Below are 19,277 nucleotides of genomic sequence, written 5' to 3'. Positions count from 1 at the left end.
CGCAACAGCTGTTTTTTGTTATGGTTGGCAATAGCCAAACATCGATAAGCGGCATACACAACGATAGTTGTTCTAACGCTGGCGCTCTCTCTGCCGCTCTGTCTCTCTCACTCTCTTTCTGCTTTACGCTCATCGTGTTTTGCTCATTTGTAGTTGATTTGTTGCGGCGTTCGGTCGTGTGTGCTTGTTGCTGTCGTTTGTGTCGCGCGCGTGTGTAATTCCTTAGTACAAAAATAATAAAGCAAATAATATGAGGTGCACGCAATTGTATTAATTAGCCCCGTAAACACACACACACAAAGTCAACAAAAGCCAAAGCGAAACTATTCTAATCGAAACTAGTCAAAAACACAAATAAATTATAAAAAGAAAAACACACGCACAAACGCACCGCCAGTAGCAGCAGCAGCAACAACTACAGAAAGAACAACAACAACAATGGCCAGTGGCAACGATGCAGCCGCTGGGGATTCGGCCAGCGCCGTCTATGCAGAGCAACTGCAACAGGAGAAGGAGCATGAACGGGAACCGGAACCAAATGAACTAACCGCTGTGCCGCGCTACGGCTTGAAACTGAAGTTCGATCACGTTTGGCCAGAGAAACGCAATCAGAATTTACGGCCATCGATAAAACAATCGCTGCCGATGGTTCCGCTCGTTTGCAGGTGAGTGAGTCAACGTCGCAGTTGACGTCGACGCAGCCGCCACCGTCGTGGTCGCTGCAGATGCTGACACGAGTGGACAGAGCTGAGTAAATAATTAATTTAAGGCGCATAATGCGAAATCAATATTAGGCCTACGTATAAACACCGACAACAACAACAGAGCGAACGCCAACTCACTCCCGATCCATGCCCTTGCGTGCCAAATATAGCGTCAGGTCCTGGTCACACATACACAGCGAGAGCACAAACACACATACACTTACTCACACAAACAAATTTATTCATAAATTGAATACTTTCGGTGCGCTTGGCGCCAACGAAATGATATTAATTCGCCAAAAGCGAAGCCTTCGCATTAGAGATGAGAGCTTGAAGCGATTTGGAGTATTGCTAATTATTGTAGAAAAAAAGCACGGAAAAAAAGAGATAGAGATAAATTTTGAGACTGAGCAAAATAAGAAAAATTCAATTTTTGTTTATGAATTTTTAGAGATACTCTGAATAATTCATTTACATATACAAACAATTGAATAAAATAAATATATATTTAGTTATTAAAAAATTCCATTTTAACTTGAAGAAATTGCAAAAATTGTACTATTCAATTACGTGAATTGTATTTTTCAAATGATTTTTTAAACTGAAGAAGAAATATATATTATATAATAATTGACTGATTTTTTCTAGTATATTTAATGTTTAAAAACTGAAAAATATATAAAACATAATGGATTGATTTTCTTTTGTTACTAGGGTTATACAAAATAATTATTAAGTTATTCTTTAAGTTGACGCTATTGCCTTGTGTTAATGTGTACATACTATAAAAAATTACTGAAAATCTAACAAAACATCTACCGAAGAACAATTACATTTATTTATATAAATGTCACAGTTCTTAACCCAGTTCCATCTCTCGATAAAGGATAATTATAGGCATTGCCTGACTTGTCTTGCACTATAATTTTCATCTCAGTTTCGTTACATTGTTGGCTCTTCTATTCTTAAGAATTGATTGCGCTGCGATATGCGCTGCTTCAAATTGAAATTGTGTCCTTTTGATAAGGACCTTATTAGCGCTCTCGCTCGTTCGCTCGCTTTACATGGCTAACACAGTTGACTTTGGCTTGTGGCATGCCCCATTTTGGCGGCGCCACAATTCAAATTGTTGGCTTTGTCGCGGCCCCTGTCGGCCGCCCCGCCCCGCCTCTCATCCTTTTTGTCTGCTTCACATTGGCGCCAACTTGGGCGCCCGCTAGCGTGTCCTGGCTACATTTATGGCAACAGAAATGGAAAGGGGGAACACAAGAAGAGAAACCTGAATATGTGTTTCTACTTTGTTTGCATTCGCTCTTTTTTTCGTTTTTGCTCAGCTGTGGCCCTTTATGAACTGCCAGCTAGGCAATCAACGAAACGCGAACTACTAACTGACCTATCTGAAATACATACGCCTGCTCCAAATTCCACCCCGAATTCTCTAGCACCCTGCCTACCTCAACTGCGGACTACCTCAAGCTCAGCCAGTGCAATGAACTCGCTTTTGTAACTTGCATTTGGCATCTAAATGTGGGTCAGCGCTGCAGCTTCTTAGGAACTATCCAAGGAGCTAGACAACATCTGATAAAACTTTGTACAGTGGACACTCCTTTAAGTGAGAGGAAGATACTTTGGAGTTTAGCAACCAAAGAAGGCATTTGACAACATCTGATAGAACTTTGTTAAAGGATAATTTTAACAGACTAGCAGCTGCGTTTAAAGTTTTCATAAAATCATTAAAATTACAATTTTTAATTTTTTGTTCATTTAAAAATGAAATATTTTAAAATAGTTGAATATTTTTAACCTATTTTTAATTAGAAGGGAAATAACGTTGACAGAATTTGTTTAATTTGATATCAAAATAAAACGGGAAAACCTATTTCAAACTGACATTTTTAAAGTATTCTTTATGAATGGAAATAAATAACTTAGAGCAAAAATGGAATATACCTATATTTTTATAATTTCTATATTTTTATTTTTATGTCGATAAAACGTATTATCAAGAAATTGGAAATCTAAAAAGACATAATTTTTCCTATTTATCGTGCAGTCTGCAGTTCATTTCCTATGATAAATGTACCTTATTTTTTATCACTAATCAAATAAAAATAAAACCATATAGCTGCAGTATATTTCCCCCTTAATTTTATTCCTTTTCACTTGCCAGCTTTGAGGTGTTACCTATTCTTATCTCTAATTCAACAAAAAATTTAGACCTTCTCTTTGTTACATTATTATCGATAAAAAAAAACCTTAAAAATAAAACTTCTGTGCTGCCTTTTCAAATATTTGCCATTCATCGACTAATAGTTTTTTTTTTAGTGTTATGGGTCTATATGTATATAATATACATAGCGTGCACATATTTTTAAAGTCGTAAAATAATTCGCTTGTTAGTGATAGATATCAGAGCGTTGTATCATTTTCTGCTCTTATCTGGGAATGTATAAAATACCATTATTATTTTTTGTTCACCTTGTCAAGTATATGGAACATTTTAGTTGGTATTACTAATGCCAATCTTATCGTATCTGGAGTATACATATTCATGTATAATCTGACTTGTTGCATGTGGATAGCCGTTTGAGCATGATAGAGCTTTATTTTCGGCTATTTCTGAAGTATTATATTGACTTTGATAGGGCAACGGTTCTATATATGATGACATAAGAGCTAAGCACAGAAGAATTTATATAATATATATATTATCAATATAAGTTTCCTAGTAAAATGTACAATGAAAAGTAGCTGCCCAGTAACAATATATTATTATTTTGTAATATACATAGGTAGTTTTTTTTTTTTTATTTTTTTTAATAATTATTTGCTTAATTTTTTGCAGAGAGTACAGTAGAAATAGCTGGCGGAAAAATCAATATTTGTGTTACTTTTCGAATAGAACTTGTATATATAGATAAATAGAATTATTTATCGTAGTATATCAAATAACAATAATAATAAGAAAACAAATATTGTTACGATATAAACAGAAACTCCGAAGAATAAATTACTTTGCCCCAAAGCGGAGATGCCGAGAAACGTGTTCTCTTGTTTCTATTTATTATAATATATAATATAAATAATCTTGAAAACATTTCACAGCTGTTCAATTTTTAAGTAAAAAAAATGAAACTAAGATTAGAAATAGTTGTGCTAAGTGCGTATACCCTTGATATGTAGACACATTATTTACCATACACATGTATACTATATATACATATGCTGTCCAAGTACAGCTGGATTTTGATAAGCTCTAAGCAGTAAACCTCGAGCCAGCTGCATATACAGAGCGGATTCCATGTAACAATTCCGGCCGCTCTTTGTTATTTCAGTTGCTCTGCACACAATCAAAGATAGCATCAATTTGTAGCCCAGGCGAATAACGTGTGTGTTCGAGTTTGTCGCAATTTGTCGCTGTGCGCTGTGGGCGTCAGGACTTCCACTGAATCCTGCCTGATTCCTGATTCCTTCCTTGGCAACTTGTCACACATGAAACTGCCTGAGGCATGCAACCAGCCAAGCAATGTTTCCCATAGATCGTTCCCTCCCTCTGCTGTGCTGCAGCTCAATGAATTGTTGGCATGCGTTTAGCTTGTCGATTGATGTCATTTCGGATACCCTGTAAAATTATTTTCATCGCCAATCTAAATTATTTGATGATCCATGTATTTGGAGTTTCAATGTCCATATAAATAAATGAAACCTTTTTCATTCATAATTTATCGTATAACTTGTTCTTATGTTCTTCATGTTATTAAATTCAAATTTCCATTTTACGTTAACTTTATTCGTAGTATATTAGAATTAAGTATATAATTCCTGAGGCATTCATTGTTGATCTCCAATATAATTAGACCTATCATATTTTTTTTGGGTATAAGTTATCTTCCATATAATATAAACTTCCATACAAATTTTATATTTTATATATACTCTCTTTTATTCAACTTTATCGTAGTACAGTCTTGGTTCCTTAAGAAGCTTATTGAAAATTTTATTTGTAGTTCTTTTATCCACTGTAAAAAACAAAACAAAAAATAAAAAATTTTACGATATAACATTTTTTTCGTTTTCTCACAATTATTAAAAAATTTAGAAAATGAAAACGTGAAGAAGATTCTGAATAGATGTCATGATGTGTGCATACTTTTATAGATTACTGCATGTGGTTAAAAATGTTTTTTGTTAATTTCCACATTCATTTCAACTAAAAGCAGTTAAGGTTCATGCATCTATTTTATAATAGTAAAAATCCACCATAAAAATCCACATAATTTAATGGTAATACTCCATTTCAGATATGTACATATACACAATCACTAATAATAATTCTCGTTTCCCAACTTAAGAACTATTCTATCCCAAGGCAACTCCTAGTCGATCATGCCCACTCCTTAAAAACTTCTCTTCGTTCATTTCGCTCAGTCCTCTTTTCTTCGCCCTGCACTCAAATGACGTGCTCATCCAGGCATTCAGGCTGCAACTCCCAAAAGCACTTTCCTATATTGTTTTTCCATGCGAGGCTTTTCATCTTAGAAAACGTACAAATCTTTCATTCGTGTCTCCATAAAATGAAAGCAATTTTTATGCCTTTGGGGAGTTTTTTTTCTCCTGAAATTTTCCTTTTAGTTTTTTATTTTTGCTGCCAACTTGTCACATTTTATTTATTTTTGGCTTTGGTAGGGAAGAATTTTCATTTACTTGCTCTTTTATTGCTGTCTAGAATGTTTGAAAAATATGTTTTAGAATTCCTGGTTGCATTTTATTTTTATGGAATTGTGTAAAAATAGCATTAGAAATGTATTTGAATGAAAGATTTATTTTCGTTTTTGGCTGAGAATTTTATGAACGGAAATTTCTGTCGATGACTGCGAGAATTAGCTTGGAGTTCTTGTCTATTTAGTCAAAATAATGATTTATGAGACTTTTTCAAATATACGTCAAAGTTTCTGATAAGAAATTCTGTAAATTAGCTGAGTGATGAGTTGAAATATTTATGATTCAATTAAGCTTAAAATATTTGATTTATCAAATTTATCAAAACTCAATAATCGCTTACCATATCTGTATATGTATGTATATATATAGCCATACCTATCTGTTTCCTAATTCAATTTGTCGTTTCCATTTGCAACTGTCCTGAACTGACATGAAAATAGTCTTTTAATTGAATTGCCAGCTGGACTACCCCTAATAGGGCGAATGAATGAACACTTTTCCTTCTTCTTCGCTCCCTCGGCCTCAGTTGGGTGGCTCGTGGGTCAGCGGCAAGGCAAGGTAATTCGCAAAGGTGCAAACCCAATGCCTGCAGCAAGATTACAAATGAAGTTGGAAATATTGTTGCAATGTGCCCGGGTGGGCAGCTGAATGGAATGAAACTAGATGCCTGGCTAAGTGGATGAAATGGAATGAAATTCAATTATAACTTTGTAGTTTCTCGTTGCAGCACTGTGAACTAATAAAAGCATTACAACGTAGCTGACTTTATGAATTAGATTAAGCTAGTTAAAGCTATTAAATGATAAGCTGCAACTAGCAGAAGCGAGTGCGCTTGAGGCAGATGGGATCGACTCGATAGACTGAGCCAGATTACGAACTTTTGTAAATCCTGAAGCATCTTAAATATTTAATAAACAAATTTGCTAATATTTACTAAAAAGATATAGCCATATATATAGAGAGTCATATATGCTATAAAAAAATTCTCTCTTTTTCTTATCGAATTCAAATTTCACTTTTAGAATAATTCAAACTTGGTGAGACTTGAAAAACTATTCCACACACATAACAAACCAAACCCTTGCGTTTATTATCATGAAATATTTTTTTTTTTTAAACATAATTTCCGAATCTCTTCAGTCAATCAGTTAAAAGACCCAAGCAATTCATTACTACGAGCTACTTCTATTTTGTAATTTCGTATGTATTTCAATAATCCCGGTGAAAGCGTTGTGTGTGCGAATATTTATGGGAACAATTTCTCCCAATCGCTTGATATATGCGAATTTAGGTGAGTGTTGAACCAAGAACTTCTGAATCAGAAGACTGATTCTTCGATCCATAACAAAATCAAATAAATAGATAACAGGATGAACCGTCATGAGAATATTGTGTGCAAGGGCTGCAGTAAGGTGGACTTTACGGGCCGCTGTTATCGTTGCCTGAGCTGCCAGGACTTTAATATGTGTGCGGAATGCTATGATAATGATTTTACCACAGCTCAGCATCCCTTCGATCATCCGGTCAAGTGTGTGTTCACGCCGGCCGACGTTGAGCTCTACTTTGGTGGTGAATATCTAAACGATCCGCCGCAGAGCTATCGATGCCCCTACTGCAAGCAATGGGGCTACAATGAGTCCACATTTCTGGAGCATGTCTCCGCCGAGCATGTGGGCGCCAGCACACTGCTGGTGTCCACCATGGTCACCCTATTCGAGCAACAGCAGGCGGTTCGCCTGTTTCTAGAGGACGAACAGCTGGCCGTATTCGCCTCGGCCGCAACGTCACGCAACGAACTGATGAACCGCAACGAGGGCTCGCTGGATCTCTTCCTGGAGCCACTCAATCCCAATGGCAGCTATCAGCGAGAGCATCCAATATCGCCGCTAACGTTTCGCGTTGCCAAGCCCGGCGCCGTCGAGGTGGCGCCCTGGGTTGCCGATGGCAGCACCCTGACGGCATCGAACAGTAACCACAACGTCGACAATAATTTCCTGATACCGGACCCAGTGCGTCGTCAGTCCCTATTGGATCGTGCCCGGCAGCGTCTCAGCTTCGATAGGCCGCCGCTGCCGGTGCAACAGCAGCAGCAGCCGCAGCATCCGCAGCAGCATCATCATCATCATCAGCTGAGCGGCCATCCTACGCTCTCCGAGATGATGAGATACAATGAGCCGCTGCCCACCAGTCGCACCAGTCGCCCGGGCAACTTTCGCATGGTCGCCAATCAAGCGCCCAATCAGCCAACCAACGGTCGCACCATCAATCTCTTCGGGCACAATTCGGCGACGGAGAATATGCGACGTGCCTTCTATCCGCCCGGCGACATTACCCGGACGCGTGCCCAGCGACATCGAGCACCGCGCATACAAATGGAGAGCTTCCCGACCAGCGGAGTGCGGCAGGTGCATGTGCAGCGCTTGCGTGGCGGACCCGGCCCGGGCCCGGCGCCGGGACCCAGTCCCGGCCAGCGTCTGGTCGAGTTCAGTGAGCTGACGCACGGCGCCAACGAGTTGCTGAGCCAGAATATCGGCTCGGGTGCGGTCATGTTGCGCACCATCGAGGAGGAGGAGCCACAGCCACAACAGCAGCAGCAGCAACAGCAACAACAACAACAGCCGACGGCTGAGGCCAAGCAATTGGACCAGGAGCGTGAACGTTATCTGTGCTATCCGTTCCTATCGGCCACATCGACTGCACCCTGTCCACCCGATGAGCAGATCACATTCTTGGCCCAGCGCGCCGAGTTCGTGGCCCAGCTTCTAGCCTCGGTGCTCTGCGAGGAGGAACTGACCGCCGGCATGGGCGGCATGGGATCGGCTGACGGCAACGACGACGACGACGACTCGCTGGACAAACGCAGCCTAATTAAGCGATCGAATAGCGAATTTGTGGGCGCCGGCGACTCCAAGCTGGATCTCAAGCGTACTACGTCATGCTAAAGCTCAAATCGACTCTCGTCCAGTTCTACTTCGTTTTGGTTCACTGTGGCAACAGCAGCAGCAGCAAAAACTTTCGTTGATATTCTTTAACAAATTAATATGCACAACAAATTTTTGTAATTTCCCATTGTCCGATTTTTGGAGAGACCAGAGAACTCTTTATATATGTATATTTATTTATTTTTGACCATGCGGCCTTTAGGCGCGAGCTTTTAAAATTTGCAATTGTCGTGAAGTCATTTGCGTCGTTCCATTTGGACTTTTAACCAAATAGTAGTAGGATATATTTTACGTGATCAAATCATATAAAGACGCTGAATAATAAATGTGACTGAATACCAGATATTTCAAAATTAAATCGATACGTTATCGATAAATGATTGTAACATAGCATCAGTATAAAAAAATAAAATCGACAAGTCAAATGTGGACAAAGAAAAATTTGAATGCGAGACAAATATTGCAACTGTATAATATCGATAAATATTTTGAAAATTTAAATGGGCTATTTCAACAGCTGTTAAGAGAAATACCAATCGTATATCATCTCTTCTTCTCAATGGCGGAGAGATTGATTAATAGACTGATTCTTCATAAGTGAAATGTATAGATTTTTAAGAATCACTTCTTAAGGACGATCAACTTAATAGAAGTTCAGACCTAATCGTGGAGTGGATATGACATCGATAGTTTTTAAATTTTCATTTGCTCACAGATCATTACAAATTTAGCTATTTAGGAACTGATTAAATTATTCTATAAAATTTTTAAAATTATTTTATAAATGCAAAGTTAATACAAACACGAAACGATTATAGACTGTTATCGATAACATCAAATCATCGGCTAAAATAAAACGAAGAAAGCTACTGTGGGCTATTATCGATAACATTAAATCATTGATTAATATTGCTAAATTATTCTTGGTATTTAACATCGATTTAATATCGATTTTATGTTATTGTTTTTAGTAATCGATAACATATCGATACTGTAGCTAATAGCTGTAGAACTAGTTTTATAGATATATTATCAAGCTCTTATCATAATATAACGTATAGAATATAAACTAATATAAAATAGATCAGGCCAAGTTTAAATGCGCCCATGTTGTTATAAAAGACCACGCCTTACAGTCCCACCTTTACACCAACACAGCAACAACTCTCCACGAAAAGTGTCATTAGAGCCGCTGCCTACAACTCAAGCTCACATAAATAGCGTGCTTCTCGAGGGCCAATTAAAAAGTCAAATGCCTCGCGGCCTGAAAATGGAATTTTCTTGGCAGCTCCGCCAACATTTTGAGGTTGACCACATTCTCGGTGGTCGCTAAAGAGGACTCAGCAAATTATTTTGTAAATACCAAATGCAAAGCGAAAGAAAACATTTTTATATATACTATATATATATGAAAAGGGAGGGATAATCTGTGAACAGAAATTAAATTTTTAAATTGAAATTAATTGAATAAATTGAAGCGCGTCTGGAATGGAAATCCCTTTGAGTCAATCAGGCGTGCCATGCGCTGCAGAGGCGTTTTAAATGAGCTTATGGGTATTTGAAATGTAGATATACATATGTATGTACTGAGCATCATTCTGATTGCAAATGATTAAATTTAATGGATTCATTTAAGTTTATTTTTTATTATTATTATAATGTTGTGTTTGACACGCGTTAAGTCTTATTTTGTTTGCTATTATTCATGAGTGCTTATAAATATTCGATATGCAATAACCAATTGCTTATTAAGATTCAAAACAGCTGCCCCTTAGTCAGCCAAAAGGTATGTGTGTGTGTGTGTGTGTGTGGAGAGCTGTCACGCCTTGTTAAAAGCATAAGTGTGAAGAGTTTATCCAGAATGGAGGTAGAGAATTGAGTAGTGGTATTTTTATAGGTAAATTGAGGAGAGCTTACAAAAAAATAAGATGAGTAGATGAGCACATACCGTTTTCATATAAGCACTTATCAAGCGGATAAATATACCAAGCGGTTAAATAATTCATTTATGGCTACTTGGTAATATGGAACTAGGCAAGCGCAAGTTCTATTCAAATGCCTTAGTAATGTGTTATATACCTAGACTTGTACTAGATTTCATCTATAAATTTGACAAGCAAATTAACTACCAGTTAAACTTGTTCTAAAGCAGCGAAAATTTAGTTGTTCTAACATTGGACCCTAAAGCCCTGAGAAAATTGTATCAGATTATATTGTTAGAGGTATTTAACTTTTCAACATCATGTCAAATGTGTCATGAAGTTCTGAAGGAGTAATTTGTCAGTTGATTAGCTAGATCTAAGCTTTAGCTACAGAGACAACAGTAAAGTGTTGTATGTAAGCGAGCTGGCCGTTAAGTAAAACTTGGCTCTCGATTGACCACATTTATCATGTGTCGCAGCGCTTATGTAGCTATAACACTAGGGCGGTTTCTCGTTCTCTTAGACACTTCCGCCTGGTAACCCAGCGCCATTGACCCTGCAGCCACTTGGGCTTGGTTTCATGCACTTGACTTTCGCACCACCGAGAGAGTGACCTTCGGAAAGTGAGGTGGGGCGGGGTGAGCGCGGCTGGGTCGGGTTGGCATGTTTCAGTGACTAGCCCTAAATTCGATATATGTTTGTATGTATGTAGGCCACCCCTGTTTGGGGCTAGGCAAACATTTACGCAGTTTGTGACATCAGCGTCAACGGCATAATGAAGTGAGGGAGTCCATTAGAGTGGCACAAATCTGATAGTCTCTCTCTATCTCTATCTCTCTCTTCCTCTTTCTCTTTTAGATATGCTGCCTACTATTGGAAGGTGTCGCGCGAAGGTCGTCGCGTCTATATGGACTACTACTACATGGAGAATGGCAAACAGATCTATGGCGTGCCCATTGGCGGCATCGGGGGCGGCAGCATTGGGCGTGGCTATGCTGGAGAATTCTGTCGCTTTCAAATGCGCCCAGGCATCTATGAGTACAATGTGGTGCATGCGAATCAGTTTATAGTAACCATCAAGGATCACAAAGGTTGCACCATATTTCAGAGTTTGCTCTCCCGATGCAGGTGAGTTGGTTACTAAGAGAACCAAGCTTCAATCGATCTATTCTTTATCTAACTTATAACTTTATATATAATTCTTAAAAAATCTAACTATATCTATTATTCAATTTGTCTACCACAAATATCAATCTATATTCAATAGCATTTAGTTTCATCTTCGTAAATATCTAACTATATATACATATATCCTGTACTTCAACTATCCCAAATATCTATCAATCTATATTATCTAAATGAAAATTGTACTTCCACTTCCCACATTTAGTTTCATATTCAATATATTGAATCAAATTTGTACTTTAATCATTTAGTTTCATATTCGTAAATATCTAACTATATATACATATATACTGTACTGCAAATATCTATCAATCTATATTATCTAAATGAAAATTGTACTTCCACTTCCCACATTTAGTTTCATATGCGACAATATCTAACTTTATCTAACATTCAATTTGCCTATCACAAACATCTATCAATCTGTATTTACTAATCAATACTGAACTCTTAGTCAACCATTTCATAATCACAAATATTTGTGCTTAACAGATTTCTGTTTTATTTGTTCTGCTTTATTGCTTCGCACTTCTCTTGCTTTTATTTACTATATTTGTCTCTGCTTTTCTGCATTGGCTTTGCGCTGTTCCTAATATGTTTTTCATTCTGAAAGTTGTTTGTGCCATTTACGCAATATTTGGGATATTTAGTTCCATTTGAATTGTTAACACAAGTGATATCTAGCTTTTGGGTCTTGTTCAACTTTAATCGAGTGACATTTATTACATGAACTGACATTTGCTCAGCTTTGATGCTCGTTCACGTGATGCAACAGAGAGTTGATTGGCTTTGTCAAAATCTGACTGAGAGCAATAATTTTTGCTGGTAGTTTTTTCTTAGATGGAATACTTTCTAGAGTAAATCAGTTTCTACGAAAATTATATACTATAATTTTATATATATTAAAAGCGTTGCAAATCATGTTAAATCATACAAATCTTGTAGGTAGAAATCTTTGATTTCGCGTACTGTATACATCTTCAATCCAAAAATTTAAATTTTAAACGAAATTGAATTCTATTAACACAAAACTGTTAATGTTATACTTACATTAACAATGTTAAATAAACTCAATAGCTTAACAGTAACAGCACCAATTAACCCGTGAGGCTTAACAGTAACAGTCTGTTACAGTTAACAGTAGAGTTTGTTATTATTAATGTTAATTCGCACGATTGAGCTTTAGTAGGGTATATAGTGCTTTATTAATTGAATTTTAAATCCATGAAATAACTCGAAATATTATATCACAAAGCAGTTCTTAGGTAACATTAATGTAAGCTAAATAACATGTAATCTCAATTAGCTCAACTAGTAATTAAAAATGATTATAAAATTGTATTCCAATCGAGTTTTCAGCCTATAATTCCTGTCATCTATTACTTTTCAGTAAGTGCATAGCTGACCCTTATCAAAACTATAAAATTACTTTATAATATTTAGTTTTTACCTGTATATAACAGTCTGTCCTATATACAATGTTTACATCTGAATACATGCTTCACAGTTTCTCCTACTTCTTGGTTCTATATAGTTTATAGTCTCTCCCACTTCCAATATAACACTTTCCTAACCGAAACTCTTTTCGAGATACTTGAAATGAACACCTTTCTCCACACTCTAACACTCTAACGAATGCCCCCATAATAATAACACGGATAAGTCTCCACTAATTAACGTTCAAATGTCAACGAGTTTTAATTAGAATTTCACAGTATAATATTTCGTTTTTTCTCTCATTTTCGCTGCACCTGACAACAAACTGTAAACAAATACAACCATGCTCACGAACACGCGGAAATGTGGAATAAACAAATAAAACTAAATAAAAATTGCGCTTCCATATGGCTTTTTGCTTTTACTTTTGCTTTTGCTTCCGGGCTGTCTGTCTGTCTGTGTGACTTTGGTTGTGTGTTTGCTTTTGCTTTTGCTTCTGGGCGCACGCGCGTCGATCAACAACAACAAACCATATGGCATCCATTTGGGAATGTGTAGCACGAAATCATTCAGGGCAAAGACAAAGACACCAAGCACCAACAACAACGATATTGATGCCTCGACCGATGAGGCCGAGGCACAGAGCACTAAATGTCAACTGCCCCATTGCAGCTGCAGCCGGAACCGACAGCCGCTGAGCACTTGGCACTCGAATATCGAGGACTCACGCTGCAGCTATACGGGTCTGTATCCGCGCGCCTGGACCGAATACGATCTCTCGCACTATGGCGTCCGTTTGATATGTCGCCAGATCTCGCCGGTTATACCGCATGACTACAAGGAGTCGAGTCTGCCGTGCGCCGTCTTCGTGTGGTCGGTGCAAAACGTTTGCGATCAGGAGCGCAAGGTCTCCATCACGTTCACCTTCAAGAACGGCACGGGCAACAAGAAGCTGGATGCGGAGGGCAATCCCGAATCGCAGCTCATCGCCGAGGGCAATGCCAAGGGCGTGGCCATTAGGCAAACAATTGCCGACATGCCCTGCAGCTATAATCTCGCCTGTCGCGTGCTGCCCGAGATCAGCATAACGCGCTGTCCGCAATTCGATCCGGCTGGCAGTGGGGAGCAGCTGTGGGCCCAGCTCAAGGAATACGGCCAGCTCAACGAGCAGCCCACGTCGGAGACGCTTAAAAGTGGGTTCGATTGAGATCAAATGATGTCTATTCAAATCCCTTTCGAATCCAATTCAAATCTGTCCTTTTCTCATTCACATTCACAGCTAAGGACATAGGCGTCGCTGTCTGCGCTCAGCTGGCCCTCAAGCCGCAGGCATCGCATGAGCTGGAATTCGTGCTGGCCTGGGACATGCCCAAGATTCAGTTTCCACGCAAACTGCAAACGCACACGCGCTACTACACCAAATACTTCGATGACAGCGGCGAGTGCGGACCAAGGATATGCGAGTATGCATTGAAGCACTATGCCAGCTGGGAGCGACTCATCGATGCCTGGCAGCGGCCCATCCTCAACGATGAGTGAGACCACACCACATATACATATATACAATATATTCTTAGCTAATATATCTGTCCCATATGCACAGGGGCCTGCCTGATTGGTACAAGTGCGCCATATTCAATCAGCTCTACTACATCTCGGACGGCGGCACAATCTGGCTGAAGTGCGACTCTTCCTTGGGCAACCAGCTGGCCTTCGATGATCCGCGCTTGGCCTACGGCCGCTTTGGCTATCTGGAGGGACATGAGTACAGAATGTACAATACGTACGATGTGCACTTCTATGCCTCGCCCGCTCTGGCCCATCTCTGGCCCAATTTGCAAGTCAGTTTGCAATACGACTTCAAGGATGCGATTGGCGCCGAGCTGAATGATACACGGAAAATGTTGTACGACGGAAAAGTGATGCCGCGCAAGATCAAGAACTGTGTGCCACACGATCTGGGGGATCCCGATGAGGGTAAGTAGTTGCAGTTGGGCTTCGCTAAATAAATTGCCTACTAATTGAAAAACCCTTTCACTTGCACCTATAGAACCCTTCACGCTCATCAACTGCTATAACATTCACGATGTCAATGACTGGAAGGATCTCAATACAAAGTTCGTGCTACAGGTTTACAGGGATTACTATGTGCTCAACGAGCTGGCCCAGGCGCAGGCGGACAATGCCAGCAAATTCAGCTCAATCGAGTTCATCGACAAGGAGAGCCTCTACGAGCAGTACAGCCAGGACAACAATCGCAAGAGCTCGGCGGATGGCAAACAGCGTAGGCAGAAATGCAACCATATAAAATAACAGTTATATATCTATATGATTCCTCAACCTTGCAGAGAATCGCAAATCTGCTTCCATGTACATCAATGAGACGAATGGCAAGGTTTATCTGATGGATGCCATGGTCTATCTGAAGTCCATGTACGGCGCCTGCAAGGCCATCATGGAGCGCACCATTGAGTATGATAAGGATAACGACGGACTCATTGAGAACACCAAAATGCCGGATCAGACCTACGATGCATGGGTTATGGATGGACCCAGCGCCTATTGCTCCGGCCTCTGGCTGGCTGCACTGCAGGCTATGTCTGTGATGGCCACGCTCTTGGATCAGCCGAACGACTGCTTGCGCTACCAGGACATATTGGAGAAGGGCAAGCGTTCGCTGGAGGAGAAGCTGTGGAACGGCAGCTACTATCGCTTCGATTTGTCGCACAATCATCGCGACACGATCATGGCCGATCAGCTGTGCGGCCATTGGTATTTGAAGTCGTGCGGCTTTGATTATGAGATCTACCCGAAGGAGAATGTGCGCACCGCCCTGAAACGCATTTACGACAACAACGTGATGGGCTTTCACGATGGCAACATTGGCGCCGCCAATGGCTTCATAGCAAACGCCAGCGAACCGTCGAAGCCGGGCCATGTGGACAACAGCAACATTCAGGCGGAGGAGGTGTGGCCAGGCGTTGTCTATGCGCTGGCCGCAACCATGATACAGGAGGGCATGTTCGACGAGGCCTTCCAGACAGCCGGCGGCATGTACAAGACCCTGTCGCAACGCATCGGCATGAACTATGAAACGCCCGAGGCGCTCTATGGCGAGAAGCGCTATCGTTCCATTGGCTACATGCGACCCCTGAGCATTTGGTCCATGCAGGTGGCCTGGGAGCGACGCCGAGCGCTACGCGACTAAGTCCAGTACCAGTACAATCTATATGATCTACAAGCTGAGTTATCTACACGCTACCAAACCAAAGATATTTCCTAAGCTAACACACACAAAGGTTCTTAGCTTTTAGTTACTCTGTTTTGCGGTCGCAACGTTACGAGCTTACGATTCAAGAAAAGTGGTATTCAAATGTCTAAACAATTAGCTTTATATATTTATGTATTTGTTAAAAACTAAGTTCAATCCTTTACCTGTTCTCAATGTCTTCTCTAGCCACTAAGTTTAAGCGAAACACACACACACACATACACTCGCTAAGATCTATCAAGGGGCACCGGCTTAAGCGCTCTGCTCTGTTCCAAGTACAATTATTGAATGGTATTCATCCAAGCACAAACCGTATTTAAATGTTAGCTAAGCCAGTTGTTTACAAATTTACAAATATTCTGCTGGCTGCATTAATTATTATAATTATATATATATATGTATTTATGTCTATACAAATTAAGCCAATTATTCAAATATTTCAAATGTTGCTGTCGAAAATAAAATTCATGAAAGAAAACTATGGGAAAAAGAAATATTTTTGTAGGCTATTGGGAATTTCCATGACTCTGAATGGTAAGTCAGTTCTTAATATAAGCCAAGCCCACAATCTGGAGTTTACCTAGCTAGATATTCATTTAAAAGGGATGGATTTTAGAGAGAAGTAAGCATGAGGCTTCTCACTCTCCCGAAACTCGGCACTCGCATTCAAAATTTGAAAACCAGGAAGGACATTTGCAAATAAGTTTTTAACTTATTTCTCATAGACGATTTCAATTTAGAAGTAGTCTGAATTTTTCATGTACATTTCTGGCACAATTTACGACATATTCTCCAATTTTATAAACATATGCCATAATTTTAAAACAAAAATCAATTTATAAATGCAGACATATCATAATCCGATCTAACTAATCAGGAAACAGCTTCTGCAAGACTAACTCTAAATAGCCAAAGCTCGCCTTCCCATAGATATTGAGTTTTCCATTTATTAACAGTCTGAATTTGTGTAGCAAGCCAACAATTTATCGCAGTTTAATTCAAAAATAAAAACTATATACATATATAACGCTAGGCAATTCAGTGGCCCTTTAAGATCAACAGTTAAAATTGTGGACCTACTTACGGCTCAACTGCTGTTGATCTGCTGTGGCGCACCATGCTGACTGTTCCATTGCTGCAGGAACTTTTCATATTCCCGTCTGCTGCGACACAGGATGACCAGCGTGGAGGGTCGACAGCCGAGCGACTGCAGCTCCTCTACGCGCTGCTGTGTGGTCTTTAGGCTGTGGCACAAAATCCGCGGCACTTGCGCAACTTCAAAGCGTGTGAATTTCGCAACGTCTAGCAAATAGTCCAAGACCTCTTTGATCTGTTGGGAAAGTGCAGTTGCAGTAGTTTATTGATTTACGAAAAATGAAGCAATTCTTATCTATTGGCAAACCTTTGTAACGCGCACTGTGTGCACCTGCGGATGTCGATCCATAATTGCCTTCGTTTCGCTCACACTGAAGCCCAAGCGATGCGCCACATACTCCACCACGGAGGAGAATTCGCCCAGCACCTGCAGCTCATCCAGGGAGAGTTTTAGAGAGCTGTGAGAGAGTACAAATATATTGAACGGTTTTATATTAAGCATATATCCACTGTATCGGTAATGTGTATATCGATCTTCTGTGTAATGTAAGGGTAATGTTAAGTATATGTAAAGTTTTTGCTGCGAGCCTAGGAGCGCAATAAGAAATATGAATAATATAGGTATAGCTCAAAAGTCATTGTTCGCCGTTTCCCGATGTCTATAAATCAGTTTCGTTCACTTATACTCTGAGAAAAGATTCAGAGAGCAAACGATTGCATCGGCTTTAACGAACGATCACACGAATAGTTCAACTCTTGCTCAGGGTGAGAGCAATCGTATAGAGCGAAAAGAATCAAACGATGCCAACAATTGATCGGACAGACATCGCAAGGTCAATTTGGACAGCAACACTCCCAAGAAACCAATCCCATTTTCAATATATTACAGACTCAAATATATCCCTTTCGTTTACCGTTGCAGTATAGGTTCCGGGCAGCGCACCATCCAAGGCATTATCTTATCCTTTTTCGCACGTTGGGCGCGCTCCAGGCGCAACTCCACAGCCTTGGGTGCATAGCGAAAGGCCCACAGATCGCGCAGTATGTTAATGGGAGACACATTATAGTTGATCATGTGCTCCAGATTCTTCTCGAACATCTCATATGGCATTTCCAGTATGAAGAGTCGCTTCGACAAATATTTTGTGACGATCTCGGGGCTGACGCCCAGCTTTTCGCTGATATAGTAAACGCGATTCTTTTGCGGGTATTCGTTGGTCTCCGCATTCAAGGTGTCCACCAGCTTGCGTAGGCGTGGCACTGTCAGACGCAGAAAGGGCAGGAAGTGATTGATGTCGAGCATGTGCATCGATTTGATCAGCTCCAGCTTAAGTTCCAGACGGTCTAAAAAGGGATTAAGAATTATAGTTTTGAAGGAATTCAAATAATTGATTTATTCGTACGCTGATCGAGCACCAACAGCCAGGGATATTCCAAAATGCTTTTCTTGGTCACGCCCTCCAGCAGCAGCCTGTCCAGCGCATTGGTCAGACAGCGATTGCGATAGCTGCGACGCACTTGCTCATCGCTCAGAATGCGCTGCGCCTCGCCTTCGGTGAGCCGAAAACGTTCGCGCATCGCAGCTATTAGAGCACTTGCGCGACTGCCGCTCTCCAACTCTGTGCGATACGGCACATACTCATTGTCCGCCTCACTGGCTGTGGGCGTCGCATGGTTCCTGATGCCGGCTGAGGTGGTGGCCAGTATGGGCTGCTTTTTGTTCAAGCGACTCTCGCAGGCGTATTGTGTAAAAAGCGCGCGGCTGGCATCTGTGGTGCGAAGCAAGCGCACTGCGTGTGGATATGTTTGCCGCTGCAGTCTGAGCGCGCAATCAAAGCGACGAGTTAGATTGCGCAACATTTTAGAAATATATGGTAAAAATAATGATGAAATCGTAATTATATTAAACACTAAAACTGATACAATTTGTACGCGCAGAAAAAGTTACCGAACAGCTGAGTGTACGGCGTTGCCACCATGTTTGTCTTGGTCCGCTTGT

The 19,277-nt window shown here is 40.2% G+C and overlaps 3 protein-coding genes across 8 annotated transcripts; 2 read left to right on the top strand and 1 right to left on the bottom strand.

The window, feature by feature from the left end:
* Positions 1 to 135: 135 nt before the first annotated feature.
* Positions 136 to 16,661, top strand: LOC108611654 (non-lysosomal glucosylceramidase). Of its 2 annotated transcripts, none has more exons than XM_018004405.2 (7): positions 136 to 665; positions 11,149 to 11,418; positions 13,585 to 14,105; positions 14,192 to 14,447; positions 14,516 to 14,889; positions 14,963 to 15,196; positions 15,261 to 16,661. In XM_018004405.2, exons 1-7 carry the CDS (start codon positions 439 to 441, stop codon positions 16,118 to 16,120), a joined length of 2,742 nt encoding a protein of 913 aa, XP_017859894.1. In that variant the 5' UTR covers positions 136 to 438; the 3' UTR covers positions 16,121 to 16,661. The 2 variants fall into 2 exon arrangements, with proteins under 2 accessions (XP_017859894.1, XP_017859893.1); XM_018004404.2 differs by having other exon boundaries at positions 13,471 to 14,105.
* Positions 4,473 to 19,270, bottom strand: mTTF (mitochondrial transcription termination factor). Of its 5 annotated transcripts, none has more exons than XR_016269354.1 (6): positions 18,682 to 19,270; positions 18,193 to 18,622; positions 17,586 to 17,736; positions 17,268 to 17,513; positions 5,802 to 6,097; positions 4,473 to 4,723 (listed from the first exon to the last, which is right to left on the bottom strand). XR_016269354.1 is itself a non-coding variant. In XM_089465089.1 (5 exons), the coding sequence occupies exons 1-4, from the start codon at positions 19,136 to 19,138 to the stop codon at positions 17,271 to 17,273; spliced, it is 1,281 nt and encodes a 426-aa protein (XP_089321215.1). In that variant the 5' UTR covers positions 19,139 to 19,270; the 3' UTR covers positions 4,473 to 4,723; positions 17,264 to 17,270. The 5 variants fall into 5 exon arrangements, 3 of the variants coding, with proteins under 3 accessions (XP_089321215.1, XP_089321214.1, XP_017860438.1); XR_016269355.1 differs by having other exon boundaries at positions 4,622 to 5,426; XM_089465089.1 differs by lacking the exon at positions 5,802 to 6,097 and having other exon boundaries at positions 17,264 to 17,513.
* Positions 6,444 to 8,809, top strand: LOC108611655 (uncharacterized). The gene is made up of 2 exons (XM_018004406.2): positions 6,444 to 6,717; positions 6,789 to 8,809. The coding sequence occupies exons 1-2, from the start codon at positions 6,675 to 6,677 to the stop codon at positions 8,366 to 8,368; spliced, it is 1,623 nt and encodes a 540-aa protein (XP_017859895.1). The 5' UTR covers positions 6,444 to 6,674; the 3' UTR covers positions 8,369 to 8,809.
* Positions 19,271 to 19,277: the final 7 nt, after the last annotated feature.

Source organism: Drosophila arizonae, chromosome 3 (assembly GCF_054131065.1).
Source record: "Drosophila arizonae isolate 15081-1271.41 chromosome 3, UAZ_ARI_1.0, whole genome shotgun sequence".
Classification (NCBI taxonomy): Eukaryota; Metazoa; Arthropoda; class Insecta; order Diptera; family Drosophilidae; genus Drosophila; species Drosophila arizonae.
This window is presented reverse-complemented; position numbering and strand designations above follow the sequence as displayed.